Here is a 19640-nt window from a genome sequence, read left to right on the forward strand (position 1 = left end):
ACCATTTTTCACGACATGATGCACAAAGAGATTGAAGTATATGTCGATGATGTCATCATAAAATCAAAGACACAGGCTGACCACGTGAATGATTTGGAAAAGTTCTTCAAACGGCTTCGAAGGTATGACCTTAAGCTCAATCCAGCCAAATGTGCGTTTGGGGGTTCCATCTGGGAAACTCCTCGATTTTATAGTCAGTCGGAGAGGCATCGAATTGGATCCATCTAAGATAAAGTCCATTCGAGATCTGCCACCCCCGAAGAACAAAAAGGAGGTCATGAGTTTGCTCGGAAGGTTGAACTACATCAGTAGGTTCATCGCTCAGCTCACAAACACGTGCGAGCCCATCTTTAAGTTGCTGAAAAAGAATGCTGCAATCAAGTGGACAGACGATTGCCAAAATGCTTTTGACAGGATCAAAGATTATCTATCAAAACCCCCTGTACTGGTCCCACCTGAACCTGGTAGACCTTTGTTTTTATATCTATCGGTGATGGATAATTCTTTTGGATGCGTTCTGGGGCAACATGATGCGACATGCAAAAAGGAACAAGCAATATATTATTTGAGCAAGAAGTTCACAAATTATGAGGTTAAGTATACCCTTTTAGAAAGGACATGTTGTGCTTTGACTTGGGTCGCTCAGAAGTTGAGACATTATCTCTTGGCCTATACTACTTACCTCATATCCAGAATGGATCCTCTGAAGTATATTTTCCAAAAGCCAATGCCCACCGGCAGGCTCGCAAAATGGCAAATCCTACTTACAGAGTTCGACATCGTCTATGTCACTCGCACTGCAATGAAAGCACAGGCTTTGGCCGATCATTTGGCAGAGAATCCAGTTGATGATGAGTACAAGCCACTTACCACATACTTCCCAGACGAAGAGGTCAACTCAATAGAGGAAGTAGTTCCAGACGATAACCCTCTATGGAAAATGTATTTTGATGGAGCTGTCAATATCAAAGGAGTTGGGATCGGGGCAATCCTCATCTCACCTATTGGACAGTATTACCCTGCAACAGCCCGACTTCGGTTCTTCTGTACCAATAATACGGCAGAATACGAAGCATGTATCATGGGTTTGAAAATGGCCCTCGATCTGGATGTGCACGAACTATTGGTTATGGGAGATTCTGACTTGCTTATCCGGCAAGCCCAAGGTGAATGGGAGACTCGAGACATCAAGCTTATTCCATACGGACAATGTGTACAAGATTTGAGCAAAAGATTCAAATCCATCGAGTTCAGGTACATTCCCAGGTTTCACAACGAGCTAGCAGATGCTTTGGCTACTTTAGCCTCGATGCTCCCTTATCCGGGAAACACCCATATCGATCCACTAGAAATCCAAATTCGGAATCAACACGGTTACTGCAATACAATTGAGACAGAACCAGATGGTGAACCATGGTATCATGACATAAAACGATTCCTGAAAATGAGAGAATACCCAGAGCACGCTAAGGGAGATCAAAAAAGAACTATAAGGAGGCTCGCCAACGGTTTCTTCCTGAGTGGGGAAATTTTGTACAAAAGGACCCCAGATTTGAACTTGTTGAGATGTGTAGATACAACAGAAGCTAAGCGGATCATGAGTGAAGTACATTCGGGGGTATGCGGACCTCACATGAATGGATATGTTTTGGCGAAGAAGATTCTGCGGGCAGGGTATTATTGGCTTACAATGGAGCGAGATTGCTTCAGTTTTGTTCGCAAGTGTCACCAATGCCAGATTCATGGTGACCTGATCCACTCGCCACCTTCAGAGTTGCATCCCATGTCCTCTCCTTGGCCTTTCGTTGCTTGGGGAATGGATGTTATTGGGCCAATTGAGCCAAAGGCTTCAAATGGGCATAGATTCATTTTGGTTGCAATTGATTACTTCACCAAGTGGGTGGAAGCCGTCACTTTCAAAGCAGTCACCAAGAAAACAGTGTTAGACTTTGTTCATTCCAACATCATCTGCCGCTTTGGTATCCCAAATACCATTATCACTGACAATGCAGCCAATCTCAATAGTCATTTGATGAAGGAAGTATGCGAGCAATTTAAAATTATGCATCGCCATTCTACCCCTTACCGGCCAAAAGCCAATGGAGCCGTTGAAGCAGCGAACAAGAACATCAAGAAGATTCTTAGGAAAATGGTCCAAGGCTCGAGACAATGGCATGAAAAGTTGCCTTTTGCTCTCCTGGGATACCGCACGACTGCTCGCACATCGGTCGGTGCAACTCCTTATCTGTTGGTATATGGGACAGAAGCTGTAATACCGGCTGAAGTCGAAATTCCCTCTCTTCGGATCATTGTGGAGTCGGAGATTGAAGATGCAGAATGGGTAAAGACCCGTTTAGAACAACTAATGTTGATTGATGAGAAACGGCTAGCAGCAGTGTGCTTTGGCCAGTTATACCAGCAAAGAATGGCACGCGCTTACAACAAGAAAGTGCGTCCAAGGTACTTTGAGGTAGGCCAACTCGTCCTGAAACGCGTTCTTCCACACCAAGTAGAAGCTAAAGGAAAGTTCGCCCCAAACTGGAAAGGACCGTACATCATCAAGAAAGTGTTACCAAAAGGGGCCTTGCACTTGGTAGATGAAGAAGGACGGCTACCAGATATGACTATTAATGCAGATGCAGTCAAAAGATATTATGTATGATATATACCCACTGTGGAACTTTCGTGCATGATTTTCTTAGATCGAGATGACGAAGGCTACCATTGCTCGCTATTCCAAGAAAGTGTCACCCTTTTGTTACCCCTTTCAAGTTGTATTTTTCTTCTTCCTTTGTTTTCCACTTTTTGGAACATGTGTACTTAAAAAAAAAAAAAAGAAGAGCAAATTTTCTGAGTTATTGAACTACGTCCGACCTGATTCCGAAAGGATACGTAGGCAGCCTTACCCCGGGTTCGGTCCCATTGCAACAAAAATCCATATTCCTAATATTCCAAAACTGGGGCAGAAGTTTGTTTTATCTTACAGTTTTTCCTGTAGAAACAGTTCCAAAGGTCGTAATTCAGTTCAAGGTTCCTTTCGCCTTTTCCTGTCAAGAACTTCTGATCGATCTTTGAGAATACTTGAAGTCCCCATGCCAGGGGCATCAGCCAACCTTCCGTGGGTCGTATTTTAGTAAAAAAAAAAAAAAAAAAAAAAAAAAGAAAAAAGAAGAAGAAATGAGAGAGTCTTATCGGTGAAAACCCGTATGGGCACTATAAGGTGCCAGTGATTAGAGAAATGAGAGAGGTCAGTTAGTGAAAACCCGCAAAGGGCGCTACTAACCGAATGAGGGTCTTCCATGCGCAGACATGAGTACAACTAAGACAGTTTCAAGATGAACATTTGCGACGTATTTTGAGAATTAGACAGCTCAGACAGATCAGGCGTCCAATCCAAAATGCATGTCATGATTCATTGAAGTCGGCACATATCTCCAGATAAGTCTCCTTATTTCTCTCCCCGAAAGGGACACCTTTTATTTAGACACAATTCCTTTTTCATTTTCCAATTGCTCTTTTATTCTTTTCCACAATTTTTCTTAGATTTTCTTTCGGTCTAATCTTGCATCAAGAGCAAAGCAAAGATGGCTGCGAAACTGGCTATAACTTTCCCGTAATACCAAGCATAAATTTGGAGCATATACGGCATTGACGAAGGCAGGAATCCATATGTGATCTCTTTTTGATAAGGCAGACAAAGTGTCTCAAAGAAACTGAAAAGGTCTCTTGAGCAAGACTTGCTTCATGGAAAAGTTGATAAGCACTACAGAAAAACATTGGTTTTAGGTGAAAGACCACTAAGTTTGATTTTAAAGGAAACAGCCAGGGGCACCGTCAGAAAGACAATGTCTCCAGAAAGCGATACAGAGTATTCGGGAACCTCGGTATCACACTGACAAAATCAGTTCTTCGACAGCAGAGGGGTGAATTCGAATTACTAAGGGCATCAAGGCCACAAACCGACCACCACTCTAAAAACTCACAAATTTTTCTTTGTTTGAAGCAGGATCAAAGCGGTGCAAAATGGCGATTTTCAACGGGCGAATGTCACCAAAGGTAGGTTTCGTTAAAATCTCCACTTTCCTTTATTTGCAGCATGCATCACTACTGTTCATACCTCCCATTTTTGTAGCTTAACCCAGGTAGAACCATTTCGCCTAGGGGGATCCAGCTCATAGTTCCGGGTAGAAGTACTCTTCGCTCAGGTTGCTTTTCGTAGCTTAACCCAGGTAGAGCATTTTCACCTAGGGGGATCCAGCTCATAGTTCCGGGTAGAAGTACTCTTCGCTCAAGATGTTTTTCGTAGCTTAACCCAGGTAGAACCTTTTCGCCTAGGGGGATACAGCTCATAGTTCCGAGTAGAAATAATTTTCGCTCAGGATTTATTTTTCCGTAGCTTAACTCGGGTAGAACCATTTCGCCTAGGGGGATTCAGCTATTAGTTCCGGGTAGAAGTACTCTTCGCTCAGGTTGCTTTTCGTAGCTTAACCCAGGTAGAGCATTTTCACCTAGGGGGATCCAGCTCATAGTTCCGGGTAGAAGTACTCTTCGCTCAGGATGTTTTTCGTAGCTTAACCCAGGTAGAACCTTTTCGCCTAGGGGGATACAGCTCATAGTTCCGAGTAGAAATAATTTTCGCTCAGGATTTATTTTTCCGTAGCTTAACTCGGGTAGAACCATTTCGCCTAGGGGGATTCAGCTATTAGTTCCGGGTAGAAGTACTCTTCGCTCAGGTTGCTTTTCGTAGCTTAACCCAGGTAGAGCATTTTTCACCTAGGGGGATCCAGCTCATAGTTCCGGGTAGAAGTACTCTTCGCTCAGGATGTTTTTCGTAGCTTAACCCAGGTAGAACCTTTTCGCCTAGGGGGATACAGCTCATAGTTCCGAGTAGAAATAATTTTCGCTCAGGATTTATTTTTCCGTAGCTTAACTCGGGTAGAACCATTTCGCCTAGGGGGATTCAGCTATTAGTTCCAGGTAGAGCATTTTCACCTAGGGGGATCCAGCTCATAGTTCCGGGTAGAAGTACTCTTTGCTCAGGTTGTTTTACGTAGCATAACCGAGGCAGAACCATTTGGCTAGGGCGATCCAGTTCATAGTTTCAGGTAGAAGTACTTTTGGTCAAGTTGTTTTACGTAGCTTGACCTAGGTAGAACCTTTTTCACCTAGGGGGATCCATCTCATAGTTTCGAGTAGAAGTACTATTCGCTCAGGTTGCTTTTCGTAGCTTAACCTAGGTAGTTTGCCTAAGGGGATCCAGCTTATATTTCCAGGTAGAAGTACTATTTGTCCAGTTTTATTTTTCATAGTTTAACCCAGGTAGAACTTTTTCACCAAGGGGATTCAACATTCTTTTTCTCAGTAATACATGGCACCAACCACCTGGTTACATTTCCTTTTCAGTAATACAGGGCACCAACCCCTGATTACATTTTCTTTTTAGTAATACAGGGCGCCAACCCCTGGTTACATTTGCTTTTCAGTAATACAGGGCGCCAACCCCTGGTTACATTTCCTTCTCAGTACTACAGGGCACCAACCCCTGGTTATATTTCCTTTTCAGTAATACAGGGCGCCATCCCCTGATTACATTTCCTTACCAGTATAGGGTACACCAATCCCTTGTTGTGTTCTCCAACATATGGTATACCACTCCCTAGTTGATTTGATTTTAAAAGCAGGATACACCACTCCCTGGTATCATTGCCAATATAGGGTATCCCATTCTCTGACCACAGTTTCCTAACATAAGGTACACAAATCCTTAGTTGAGATATTCTTTTGGGACAATAAAAAAAAATTATCATGACCTTTTCAGGGTACACCATTCCTGTTCTTTTATTTCTTTCAATAAAGAAGTAGTTTAGAATTTTTGTTACAATAACTCACGAAATTTTCCTAGTGAAAACTGGGGCAGAAAAATTTCGTTTGTTTGTTTGTTGTGATGTCTGAGCAGGTTTTACCGCGAGGCACAGTGTTCGAGATGAACAAAAGAAAAAGTCTCAATCCAGAATAAAGAAAAGAAAAGGAAAAGAAGTGAATCAAAATGCAGAAGAAGATAGAAAGGATATGGACTACTCAAGACATGACTAAAGTTACGAGCTTCACATTTCCCGTCTTGCTCAGAAGAAGCCGTAGAAGAATGAACTAGCACCTACAGTTAGCAAGCATCAAGGTTCGGATCAGAGTCCGTATTGAACAACCAGTCAAGACTCAAGATCAAGCTCCAAAAGACTTATAGATAGGAATCTTGTAACTCATAGTTGATAGGCTTGTTTAGTTTCTTTCAATTTTGATGTAATAGCAAGACCACGGACCAGAGCCTCGACGGAACCTCACTCGACTCTCCAACTCATCATTCCATCATTATCCTTGAACTACACGCGACCTGATTCTCTTATAACCCAGGATATGTAGGCAGTCCAAACCAAAATCTAGTCACACGGCTCACTTTATCTTTGCCTGAAAACCTTTAATGTTTCCAAGCAAAGAGGGGCATGCTGTGAGCACTTAATTTTTTACCGTGTTTGAATATTTTCCGCTCCCGTCTTTCCGCGCGTGTCCCCACCATACCGGTCCCCCATGTCTTGTCCCCCCCTTATTTTTGTCCCCCATGTCTTGTCCCCCCATTATTGTTTGTCCCCCATGCCTTGTCCCCCACGTCTAAACCCCCCATTATTCTTGTCCCCATGCTTTGTCCCCCCATTACTTTTTGTCCCCCCATGCTTGTCCCCCTCCCACATGCATAAAATCAGTCCAAATCCACCCAAAAAAGGGGGAAAATACACTGCTTTTCTCACTCAAAATCGGATCCGAAAATAGTCCATAAACCAGCTCTGTTTCCACATCAAAACCCCAGCAAAAATCAGTTCAAAACAGAAAAAAAAAAATAGCCAAAAATCACTCCAAAAAATAGCTCCGAAAATACCTGAAAAACAGCCCTTTTCCAGCAAATATTCGCTGCAAAAATAGCCAAAAAAGGGTGACGAAAATCAGTAAGAAAAAAAGCTATTTTTTCAGCCAAAGAATCCAGCACTAAACCACCCCGAAACAGCCACTATTCCTATGTCAAAAACAGAGGCTACCGGCGAGTTCGGGCTCCTTGTTTGAAGTCGTTGTTCGAGTCACTTGAGGTTCGAAAGCTCCAGTCCGAGGTTTTGTTGCTGTCCGTTTTCTGTGGGCGAGTTTGACAATCGGAGTCCCACTTTGCTGTATACATTTGGAGTTTTATATCAATACACATATTTGAAAAGCTTCACATAAGGTCTCCTCCCCCCCTTTAATTAATTTTTTTTTTTATTTTTGCTCCTGTTGGTTTAAGTAAAAGTTCTGTCGCTTAATTGATATCTTGTATTAGCATGCCTTTGTTTGTCGTCTTAATTCGCTAATTCATATTCTAGATATTTACTTCATTATTTGCAGTTTCTGTCCATGTCACTTGCATTTGCAGTAATTCTGTTTTGAGCATGTGTCATGGAGTTAAATATTATTTTATCATTAGTTTATTTTTGTGAAAGCTTTGGAGAAGAAAGCTGTAAGAAATTTCACTAAGTCAAATGGGTCAATATGACGTGCTACGTGTGGTTTTGGGCCTAATATTTAAGCCAAGTTGTAGTCAATGAAGCGACCGTGCTAAAACCACGGGACTCGGGGAATGCCTTACACCTTCTCCCCGGTCAACGGAATTCCTTACCCGGATTTTATTTTGCAGACCAATAATAAAAGAGTCAAATCTTTCCTTTGACTAGGGATTCAAACAAAAGGTGACTTGAAACACCCAAAAAAATCAATTTCAAGTGGCGACTCTGTAAATAAAATAATCCCTATTCAAGTTTGTCACTTTAATTGGAAAAACTCTTTAACCCACCATCCACAATCAATAATACTCATTTCATCATTTTGGGGGTAAAAAGGAGGTGTGACAAAAGGTATAAATATTATCAATTTTTTTTATTTATTAATGCTAAAATATGAATTTTTTAATATGTATGAAAACAATAAAAAACAAGCAATTAAAGTGAATACTATTTGCCGTTACATGTAACTTGTGGGGTAAATATTGTAATAATTTATTTGCTTAGTCAATCATCGTAAACTTATAATGTGTAATAAACAATATAAATATTCAATATCTTACTAGCATATTTGTTAGTGCTTCGAATTATAGTTCATATACGGGGTGAACCTTTTATGATATTTCACGTATCAATGTTAATATTTATTTTATTTATGACATAAGTAGTTGAAGAACAAAGATTTTAAAATGTTAACAATAATATTTACAAAAGTTACTTTAAATTTGAATAATGTATCACATATATTTAGTTAACGTTTTTGAATTTAAAAAAATTGCTAGAATTGAATAACGTAAAAAAAAAAAAAAAAAAAGCGATAGGATGGTCTAAAATATCTTTAAGCTTTCTCAAGGTTTAATATAATAAACGTGAAAAAGAAACATTAAGAGGAGAGAGAATATTCTTTTACAACGGCATATTCGAAAATCGGGATTATTGATCTTTATTTTGATGGGGTAAATTATTATAATTGAGTGATTTGAGTTCTTTTTACTCAATTCGGTCGGCTCGGCCAATACTCAATCCTTACAATACGGGTTGATCCACGTAATCCATTAATGCAAAGCACAGAACTTAATTTACTCAATGATCATCAAATATACTACTTTTTAAGGAAAAATGTTACAGTTATCATTCGTAATTATATTTAAAAATATATATTATTCGTAAATATATTTAAATTTTATAATAAATCTAACTATATTTTCGTACTCCAAGGGAGGAATTTTCCACCAAAATTCTACATTTTTATATTTCGCATTAATTTTGCACCATGTATTTATTTTTTCAGGTATGGGATTACTTTTTCGCACCATGTATATTTTACCTTAGTTTTGTAGTTATATACCCCATGTATGCATCCTTGTATTTTTGTTATTTGTATCTTTATAAACACCTTTATATTTCAGTGTTTTAGCTGATAAAAAAAGATTTTGCTACAAATAATAAATATTAAAATAATAATCAAGTTATGAAAATAATTATATTGTGGATGTCCATTTATTACTCCGCTATAGATAATCTTCCTGAAGAAGATTATCCATTTAGTACTCTGTTGAAGTTTATCTACAAGCAGCTGATGCAGACAGGTTGCAAGCAGCTCAATGAAATGATTTGTAGCAGCTTCTTATTAAACGGGCAGGTTGCAAGCAACTCATGCAGACACCTTACAATCAGCTAAAGAAAAGCCTTGCAGCTGCTTCCTGAAAAGCCTCGTAGCTACTTTCTTTCTTCTATAAATAGAGGAGTCTTCAGTTCATTATGTACATAAGTTTGAAGTTTGAATAATATATCAGTTTCTCTCTATATTTGTCTTTACTTTACAGTCTTTATTTTATAACACGTTATCAGCACGAGACTCTGCCATCTAGAGCAAATACTTTGAAAGTATCATAGGTACAAATTTCTTTTTCTAAATAATGTCAAATCTTTCTAAACTTGAGTTTGTAGCCCTGGATATATCGGGCAAAAGCTACATGTCTTGGGTGCTTGATGCCGAAATTCATCTTGATGCGATGAGTCTGGCAGACACTATCAAAGATAAAAATCAGGCACCAAACCAAGACCGTGCCAAAGCAATGATATTCCTACGACATCACCTTGATGAGGGCCTGAAAATGGAATATCTTACTATTAAAGATCCGGTCATACTGTGGAATAATTTGAAAGATAGATATGACCACCTGAAGATGGTCGTTCTTCCACAGGCACGTTATGATTGGACTCATCTAAGGTTGCAATATTTTAAATCTATCAGTGAGTATAATTCTGCTATGTTCAGAATTATTTCCCAATTGAAACTATGTGGTGATAATATTACTGATCATGATATGTTGGAGAAAACTTTCACCACTTTTCATGCCTCGAATATACTCCTGCAGTAGCAATATCGAGAGATAGGATTCAAAAAGTATTCTGAACTTATCTCACATCTTCTTGTAGCCGAGCAACATAATGGGTTATTAATGAAAAACCATGAAAGCCGACCTACTGGTTCTTGTCCATTTCCTGAAGTGAATGAGACGAACTTCCACCAAGCTAAACGTGGAAGAGGATGTGGCCCCAGTCGTGGTCATGGCCGTGGTCGGGGAGGAAACTCTAATCGTGGTAATAATAATGCACCAAAGAATCCTGCTCACCACCAATAGTGGAAAAGGAAAGAGCAAAAGCATGAAGCGGTGCAAGCAGCAAAGCCAGAAAATGCATGCTATAGATGTGGAGGAAAAGGGCACTGGTCACGTACATGCCGTACGCCAAAACACCTGATTGAGCTATATCAAGCTTCCCTAAAGAAGACAGAGAAAAATGCTGAAGCAAATTTTATTTCTGAAGATAATTTAGACTTCATGCATTTGGATGTAGCTGATTACTTTGCACTCCCAGAAGGAGAAACAAGTCATGTGATCGGTAGTGAATCTGTAGAGATGTAAATATTTTAATTTTTGTTATTTGTAGTAGATAGTATGGTTATGTAATTGTTGTACATAAATAAAAGTTATGCTTTGATAATAATGTTTACTATCATATTTATTTTGTTTATGTCATTTTGAAGAATATGGATAATCCTCAAATTATGTTTGGATCAAAGACCAATCATGAAGATATTTGTGTAGTTGATAGTGGAACAACTCACGCCATATTCAAAGATCCGAAATACTTTTCTTATTTGCATAAGGAAAAAGCAAATGTTTCTACAATTTCTGGTAATATAAGTTTGAATGAAGGCTCCGGAAGAGCTATTGTATTTCTGTCTAAGGGAACAAAACTTATTATCGACAATGCATTGTACTCCTCCAAGTCCCGAAGAAACTTGTTGAGTTTTATAGATATCCGCCGAAATGGGTATCATGTTGAGACAATAGATGAAATGAACGTGGAATATCTTTATATTACAAAGAATATTTCTGGCCAGAAATGCATTGTAGAAAAGTTACCAACTTTATCTTCTGGCTTATACTATTCAAAGATTAGTACAGTTGAAGCACACTCTATCGTAAACCAGAAGTTTACTGATTCAAATACTTTTGTGCTTTGGCATGGCCGTTTGGGCCATCCTGGATCAATAATGATGAGACGAATTACTGAAAATTCGAGTGGGCATCCATTAAAGAACCTGAAGATTCTTACAAATGATGAATTTTCTTGTGATGCTTGTCATCAAGGCAAAATGATCACTGGACCATCACCAATGAAGGTTGGCATTGAGTCCCGTACCTTTTTAGAACGTATACATGGGGATATATGTGGACCTATTCACCCACCAAGTGGGTCGTTTAGATATTTTATGGTCCTAATAAATGCATCTTCAAGATGGTCTCATGTGTGCCTATTATCATCTCGCAACCTGGCGTTTGCAAAGTTATTAGCCCAAATAATTCGATTAAGGGTACAATTCCCAGATTATCCTACAAAGGCTATTCGCCTTGATAATGTTGGAGAATTCTCATCTCAAGCTTTTGATGATTACTGCCTATCAGTTGGGATAAAAGTTGAACATCTTGTAGCTTATGTTTATACTCAAAATAGCCTTGCAGAGTCATTCATTAAACGACTGCAATTGATAGCAAGACCACTACTTATGAAAACAAAATTGCCCACTACTGTTTGGGACCATGCTATCTTGCACGCAACATCACTTATCCGTCTCAGGCCAGCGCATTATAATAAATATTCTCCGTCACAATTAGTTTTTGGTCATGAACCAAATATTGCCCATCTACGAATTTTTGAATGTGCTGTATATATGCCAGTAGCACCACCACAGCGCAGTAAGATGGGCCCCCAAAGAAGGTTAGGAATATATATTGGGTTTGAATCACCCTCTATTATTCGCTATCTTGAACCATTGACGGAAGATTTATTTACTGCTCGATTTGTAGATTGTCGATTTGATGAAGTAAATTTCCCATAATTAGGGGGAGAGAAAAAGGAAATCAAAAGAGAAATTGTGTGGAAAGTTTCATCATTATCTCACTTTGATCCACGTACCCCTATATGTAATCAGGAGGTCCAGAAGATCATCCATTTACAGAATATAGCAAATCGAATGCCAGACGCATTTACTGATTTGAAAAGGATAACTAAGTCACATATCCCTGCAGAGAATGTGCCTATCCGAATTGATGTCCCAGCATGACCATCTATTAGCATGAGAGCTAATGAACCTAAAGCATGCCTGAAGCGTGGTAGGCCTGTGGGTTCTAAGGATCGAAATCCTAGAAAAAAAAAATCGACAAATGATCAAAATGATATTATGAAGGGATCTCCTGAAGAGACCCAAGATCTGATTAGTTCTGAAATTCTTGAAGAAATCAATGAACCCGAGACTCAAGTGAGTGAGGAACTTTTAATAAGTTCTACTGGTGATGGGATTAATTTAAATCGATCTGAAATAGTGGTGAATAATATTTTTGCATATAATGTTGCACTTAACATTATGCAAGATAGTGAGAATCTTGAACCCCGATATGTCGAAGAATGTCGACAAAGATCTGATTGGCCAAAATGACAAGAGTCAATTCAATCAGAATTGAAGTCACTTGCTAAAAGAGAGGTTTTTAGACCAGTAGTCCAAACACCTGCTGGTATAAAGTCAGTTGGTCATAAATGGATTTTTGTGCGAAAAAAGAAATGATAAAAATGAAGTTGAAAGATACAAGGCCCGCCTTATTGCACAAGGATTCTCACAACGACCTGGAGTCGATTATGAAGAAACATATTCACCAGTTATGGATGCCATAACATTTCGATATCTCATCAGTTTAGCCTTACGTGAAAGGCTTGAAATACATCTAATGGATGTGGTTACAGCTTATCTGTATGGGTCACTTGATAATGAAATTTACATAAAAATCCCTGAAGGATTTAAAATGCCTGAAGCATATTCAAAATCTCGAAAAATGTACTCAATCAGATTACAAAGATCTTTGTATGGTTTAAAGTAATCTGAGCGCATGTGGTATAATCGCCTCAGTGAATATTTGCTGAAAGAGGGTTACGTAAATGATTTTATTTGTCCATGTATTTTTATAAAGAAAATGGCTTCAGAATTTGTTATACTTGCTATTTATGTTGATGACATAAATCTTGTTGGAACTCCAGAAGAGCTCCAAAAGGCAATTGAATATCTTAAGAAGGAATTTGAGATGAAAGATCTTGGAAAGACAAAACTTTGTCTTGGTTTGCAAATTGAACATTTAGCAGACGGGATCTTTATCCATCAATCTGCCTATACAGAAAGGGTCTTAAAACGCTTTTACATGGACAAAGCGCACCCATTGAGTACACCAATGGTTGTTCGATCACTTGAAGTGAATAAAGATTTGTTCCGACCTCCAGAAGAGAATGAGGAACTCCTTGGTCCCGAAGTACCCTATCTCAGTGCAATTGGTGAACTAATGTATCTTGCTAATGCTACAAGGCCTGACATAGCATTTTCTGTTAATTTACTAGCAAGATATAGTTCTTCTCCTACACGGAGGCATTGGAACGGGATTAAGCATATATTGCAATATTTAAAAGGAACTCTTGATATGGGTTTTTTTTATGCTAACAAAGATAGTGCAGATCTTGTTAATTATGCATATGCAGGTTATTTATCTGATCCCCATAAAGTTAGATCTCAAACCGGGTACATGTTTACATGTGGAGGTACTATCATATCATGGCACTCCACAAAGCAATCTATTGTTGCTACTTCTTCAAATCATACTGAAATAATAGCTATTCATGAAGCAAGTAGGGAATGCGTATGGTTGAGATCAATAATTCATTTTATTCGAGAAAAATATGGTTTGGAATGTGAAAAAAGACCCAAAATTTTATACGAAGATAATGCTGCATGCATAGCCCAATTGAAGGGAGGATTTATAAAAGGAGATAGAACGAAGCACATTTCACCAAAATTATTCTACACACACGATCTTCAGAAAATGGTGATATTGATGTGCAACAAATCCGTTCAAGTGACAATCCGGCAGATTTATTCACTAAATCTTTACCAACTTCAACTTTTGAGAAGATGGTATACAAGATTGGAATGCGTAAACTTAAATATTTGAAACAAGGTTTTCATTAGGGGGAGTAAAATACGCGATGTACTCTTTTTTCCTTACTAAGGTTTTTTCCCACAGGGTTTTCCTTATAAGGTTTTTAATGAGGCAGCTAGCAATGCGTATTACTAAATATGTGTACTCTTTTTCCTTCACTAGGATTTTTTTCCACAGGGTTTTTTCCTAGTAAGGTTTTAACGAGGCACAATACCTTTTAAATGAACATCCAAGGGGGAGTGTTATGAAAATAATTATATTGTGGATGTCCATTTATTACTCCGCTATAGATAATCTTCCTGAAGAAGATTATCCATTTAGTACTCTATTGAAGTTTATCTACAAGCAGCTGATGCAGGCAGGTTGCAAGCAGCTCAATGAAATGATTTGCAGCAGGTTCTTATTAAACAGGCAGGTTGCAAGCAACTCATGCAGACACCTTATAAGCAGCTAAAGAAAAGCCTTGCAGCTGCTTCCTGAAAAGTCTCGCAGCTGCTTCATTTCTTTTATAAATAGAGGAGTCTTCAGTTCATTATGTACATAAATTTGAAGTTTGAATAATATATCAGTTTCTCTCTATACTTGTCTTTACTTTAAAGTCTTTATTTTATAACAAATCACAAATTATAATTAGCTATAAAAATGTAGTGGTTTTTGAAATTTCGGTTGGAGCTGCCAACTTCCAAACCAACAAAAACGGGTCGATCCACGTGACCCGTTAAGGTAAATACCTAGAAATTTTCAACACTTTTCCTATTAACTAGGAAATCGCCTCCTTATTTGTCCCCCTCTTCTCCAAAAAAAAGTCCAAAACTTTGCGGCAATGGCGGCCATGATCCGCCTGTTCAGATCTTCATCTTCATCCATTGCCCTTAGGTCTTTTTCCACAGCAGCTGTATCTGAGACTTTGAAGTCCCAATCTTACCCTCACAATCCCCTCCCTACTAATATTGAACCCAAGGGTAAAACTGTTCAATGGGTTTTCTTAGGCTGTCCAGGTGTCGGAAAAGGTACTTATGCTAGTCGCCTTTCTACCCTTCTTGGCGTTCCTCATATTGCCACTGGTGATCTTGTCCGTGAAGAGTTGAATTCTTCTGGCGCTTTATCCAAACAAGTATGTTTTTTTAACCTTTTTTTTCAATTTTTTTGTTTAAGAATTTCTTATTGCCTGTGTAGATTGATGCAATCTTAATATATGTATGTACATATTTGAGATATTAACTTAAATAGCTGACATATGTATAATATATGCATAATTAGTGTATAAAATATGTTATTGGTTAGCGGCTGTAAATATTTTTGGCCGAGCTAACAAATGTGTAACTTCCCCTACATATCTTCAACCAAAAAAATTGTTTTTACATATACATTCAGGTGTTTGAGATAGTGGTGCATGATTATTTGCTGAATTTGCTATAATGTTAAGATTAACTCAAAAGTATAGTTGTGGGGCTATAAGAATGTCAGCTTTATGATTTGATAATGATATAATGCTTATTGAAGTATTATTTGGCTTTAGATCTGGAAGCAGAGACGGAGGTAGGATTTTGAGTTTATGGATTCTAATTTTTAGAAAAGGCATCTTATTGGGTTCTCGATAACTTAGTGGGTGTTTGGACATAAGAATTGTGAAATTCCGGAAAAAGTAATTTTTTTTTCAAGCGAAAATGTTATTTGAAAATTAGAGTTGTGCTTGGACATGAATACAATTTGAAGTTGTTTTTGAATTTTTGTGAGTGATTTGAAGTGAAAATTTGAAAAACAGTTTTTTTGAGTTTTTCAAGTTCCGAATTTCAACTTCAAGTTCATGACCAACCGAAAAAAGTGAATTTTTTTATATGGCCAAACGGGCCCTTATTTATGCATATTAAATGAATTTTTAAACACAAATATATGGTTTGGGTCAAAGCTAATGATTTCTTTACTGATTGATAAACAATTCCGAATCAAATTAGTGCTGATTACTCGTACTTTTGAATCTAGTTTGGGAGAGCAGATTTGAGCCATTCAGGTACTGTCAGGATAGAAGTCTCTGATCCGTTAATAAACAATTCAGAGATTTGGTGGAAGCTTAATTACTAAAAGGAGGTCTTATCCAGATTTTTACTTGCTTTAGTGTTGTCCATGGCAAACAAAGTAGAAAAGTGCCTAAAAGCTGTTGGGGCTTTAATCGCAAAGCATAATTAAATTGAAGACCTTTGTGAAGAAAGGTGCAAATGAAAAAAAAAATGTATGTTATGCAAGAAAAATTTCACTATAAACACAAACAACAATATTTGTAACGATGAAATGAAAAAATTACAATCAAGTAAAATATAGAGATATGGTAATTGAGTAATCATATGGCCAATCCCAGCTTGAGTTTGGGATTAAGGCATAGTTGTTTTTATTATATGCATTTCTAGCTTTATGTTGGTGCTTAGCTAAATTGGTTCATCTCATGATCGGCTTCATTCTCTTTCAGCTTGCAGAGATTGTCAACCAAGGAAAATTGGTTTCAGATGAGATAATACTGAATTTACTATCTAAGAGGCTCGAGTCTGGGGAAGCTAAGGGTGAAGCTGGATTTATACTTGATGGATTTCCTAGAACTGTGAGACAAGCGGTGAGTATGCATTCAATTCTCCTACATAAAATCTCTCAATTTCAATTTTGTCTATTCTACACCTCTTGGCTACCATCTCCAAAAACCTTATTTGTATGAGGTTGAATATTACGATCTGATTATCAGTGAGAAATAATTAGGCTAGGACAGTGATAAACTGAGAATGAATTCTTCTCACCAAAGAAGAGAAATGTAAGAAGTTAGAGGCGAAGTGCTGCTCACTTTAGTTGTCAATTGTCATGTTAAATGCATTAACTTGACTAGTGGGAGGCAAGAAAGGTGCTTGAAAATAGTGTATTACTTACTTAATAGACTTCATAGAAGAGGATTCTGTTACCAGTGTTCAACAAAGGAGTTTCTTGAATGCTGGGAATTCTGCCCTGTTCGCACTACTTTATTGTCTAAATGGATAGGAACTTTTGGTAAAAAGCATTGACAGGACTTCTGATTTATATCAGAGGTGTTAGACGAAATTCTTGTGCAAGTTCTATAACATTTGTGTCTATTTCTGCATCAGGAAATATTGACTGAGGTGACAGACATAGATTTGGTGGTTAATCTCAAGCTCCCAGAAAAGGTATTGGTTGAGAAATGCCTTGGCCGAAGGATTTGTAATGAATGTGGAAAGAATTTCAACGTAGCATCTATAGATGTCGCGGGTGAAAATGGGGCTCCTAGAATCAGCATGGCTCCACTTAATCCTCCTTCTCAGTGTATATCAAAGTTAATCACTCGAGCAGATGATACAGAAGATATCGTTAAGGAAAGACTTCGTATATACTATGATAAGGTATTGCTTCAATATCTGAACCACAATATTTTCAAGTTCACTACTACTTAAATAAGCATTTTTTTCCTCACGTGAGTAAGTATTCTCAAACCACAAATTTTTGGGTAGAATTAAGCGTAAGCATCTAATACTGATACTCACCTTTCTTGTGATAATCTTCTGATCTCTTTAATCAAATAGCTCTAGAAATTGTTAGTTAACAGTCATTCAAGCATTTATGATACTATCATATGTCTCTAGAAAATAGAAAAGTAGAAGAGTTGTATGATTTCTGCTCTTTTTTATGATTGCAGAGTCAGCCCGTTGAGGACTTCTACCGAAACCAAGGAAAGTTACTGGAATTTGATTTGCCTGGAGGCATCCCAGAATCATGGCCCAAGTTGTTGGAAGTACTCAACCTTGATGAGCAGGAATATAAATTGTCTGCTGCAGCTTAGTTTCTATTAGCTGCTTCGCATGTATGATGCGTGCTTAAAACAATTTTGCAGAAAAAAACATATTCATTGTTTTCCCTTTCTATTTTTCTTTTTCCTCTTAATTTAAGTCAAATAACAAATCTCTTGAGTGTACTTTGAAGCCGTTAAAAACGGTGGCTGCCTTTGATGAATTTCAAATTTGTTCAGTGAAGAGGTCTGTTGTACTATAGTTGCAGCAACTGTTAACAAGGAGATTATTTTTTATATCCTGTAATAGGGTTATAGTAATGACACCGTTTATTATAAATTTTGACATATAATCTGATATAAGCAACTGATATGGTTTTATTTTGACTGTACTGGGAAATTAATGTCATGTTTCTTGATCCTTTGGCAATTCTCTATCTGTGGTACTTGTTCTCTTGCTCAAAAGACAGGAGTGAAAGATGTGAGGTGGCTTCTTTTTTCCTTTTTTTCTTCTTCTTCAAGGGATGGTCCTGTGGGTCTTCTCTCTCTTCGCCCTCTAATCACCGCCGTCTTCTCTCTCTTCGCCCTTTATCACCGTCGTCTTTTCTCTCGTCGCTCTCTTGACTGACGCTAATGCCCTTATTACAGCAACACCTCGACATCCTAATCGGTGATCTAGGTTCTCTTTCATTCTTGTAAAACTGCTTTAGTTAACAGTGCATATTTGTTTGTTTGTAGTTTCGTGCAATGGTCTTAGTTAGGGGTGTCAATGGATATTCGAAAACCGACTGATCCGAACCGATTTTTAGGTTTCTATTAAAGAAACCGTAGGTTTTTATATAAATTTATAGTCACACCGGTAATTAGTGTAGGTTTTTTATTTTATGAAAATAAACCAAAAAAATACCGAACCGTACCGAATAAATTTTACATGTGAAAAATATATTTATATAGTAAGTTTAAAAATAATAATGCATTAAATTTTTCTTTGGGCCTTGGAATTATGAAAACTATTACAAGCCAACAAGTAATTAAACTTAAAATACTAATTCCTAAAACCTATTATGCTACTTCTACTTAAACTAAGTTATTTCAAGTATCTTCATTAGCAAGACACAAAGTATTCTAGCGATTATGAGTAGCAAACTATAATGTATTGAATATGTTTCCTTTCATATAATTTAAATTTATCATTTTGAATATTTAATCTTCTATAAAATTTATTCTTGAGTCCCAGCTTGGTTAATATCTTTTCACTCGTATGATTTATATTTTTTTTTGCCTTTGCTTGATTTCTTTTACGTTGTTGTAGAATAGTTGATGGATCTATACTCTAACCATCTTTTATTTTTTTTAATTCATCACCCTTTAAACAGTAAAAATGTCTATAGAGTTTTGCTAAGTCCTATAAAATAACATATGTTATTGCATTCTACTTCTATTGGTGAATTTTACATGATATTTAAAAAAATACCAAAAATTAACCGAACCGTAACGATACCGAAGAGAAATCAACATGATTGGGATGGTTTCGAAAAGTCTAATTTTGGTTATACATAATAGAATAACCAAAAAATTGATATGATACAAATTTTATAAAATAACCGGCTGAACCGAACCATTAACACCCCTAGTCTCAGTAGAGTACTTATCTGCTTGCATGTAGTATCGACTTGGTGTTTTAGTTTAAATTTTTGTACATTGCCTAGTAGCGTGTTGTTGCTTTGCTATTATCTGTTG

At 37.5% G+C, this 19640-nt stretch overlaps 1 protein-coding gene across 1 annotated transcript; it reads left to right on the plus strand.

The window, feature by feature from the left end:
* The first annotated feature begins 14876 nt into the window (after positions 1–14876).
* LOC107798713 (adenylate kinase-like) lies at positions 14877–18281 on the plus strand. Its single transcript, XM_016621742.2, has 4 exons — positions 14877–15236; positions 16587–16727; positions 17245–17517; positions 17811–18281. The coding sequence occupies exons 1-4, from the start codon at positions 14946–14948 to the stop codon at positions 17952–17954; spliced, it is 849 nt and encodes a 282-aa protein (XP_016477228.1). The 5' UTR covers positions 14877–14945; the 3' UTR covers positions 17955–18281.
* Positions 18282–19640: the final 1359 nt, after the last annotated feature.

Source organism: Nicotiana tabacum, chromosome 2 (assembly GCF_000715075.1).
Source record: "Nicotiana tabacum cultivar K326 chromosome 2, ASM71507v2, whole genome shotgun sequence".
Classification (NCBI taxonomy): domain Eukaryota; kingdom Viridiplantae; phylum Streptophyta; class Magnoliopsida; order Solanales; family Solanaceae; genus Nicotiana; species Nicotiana tabacum.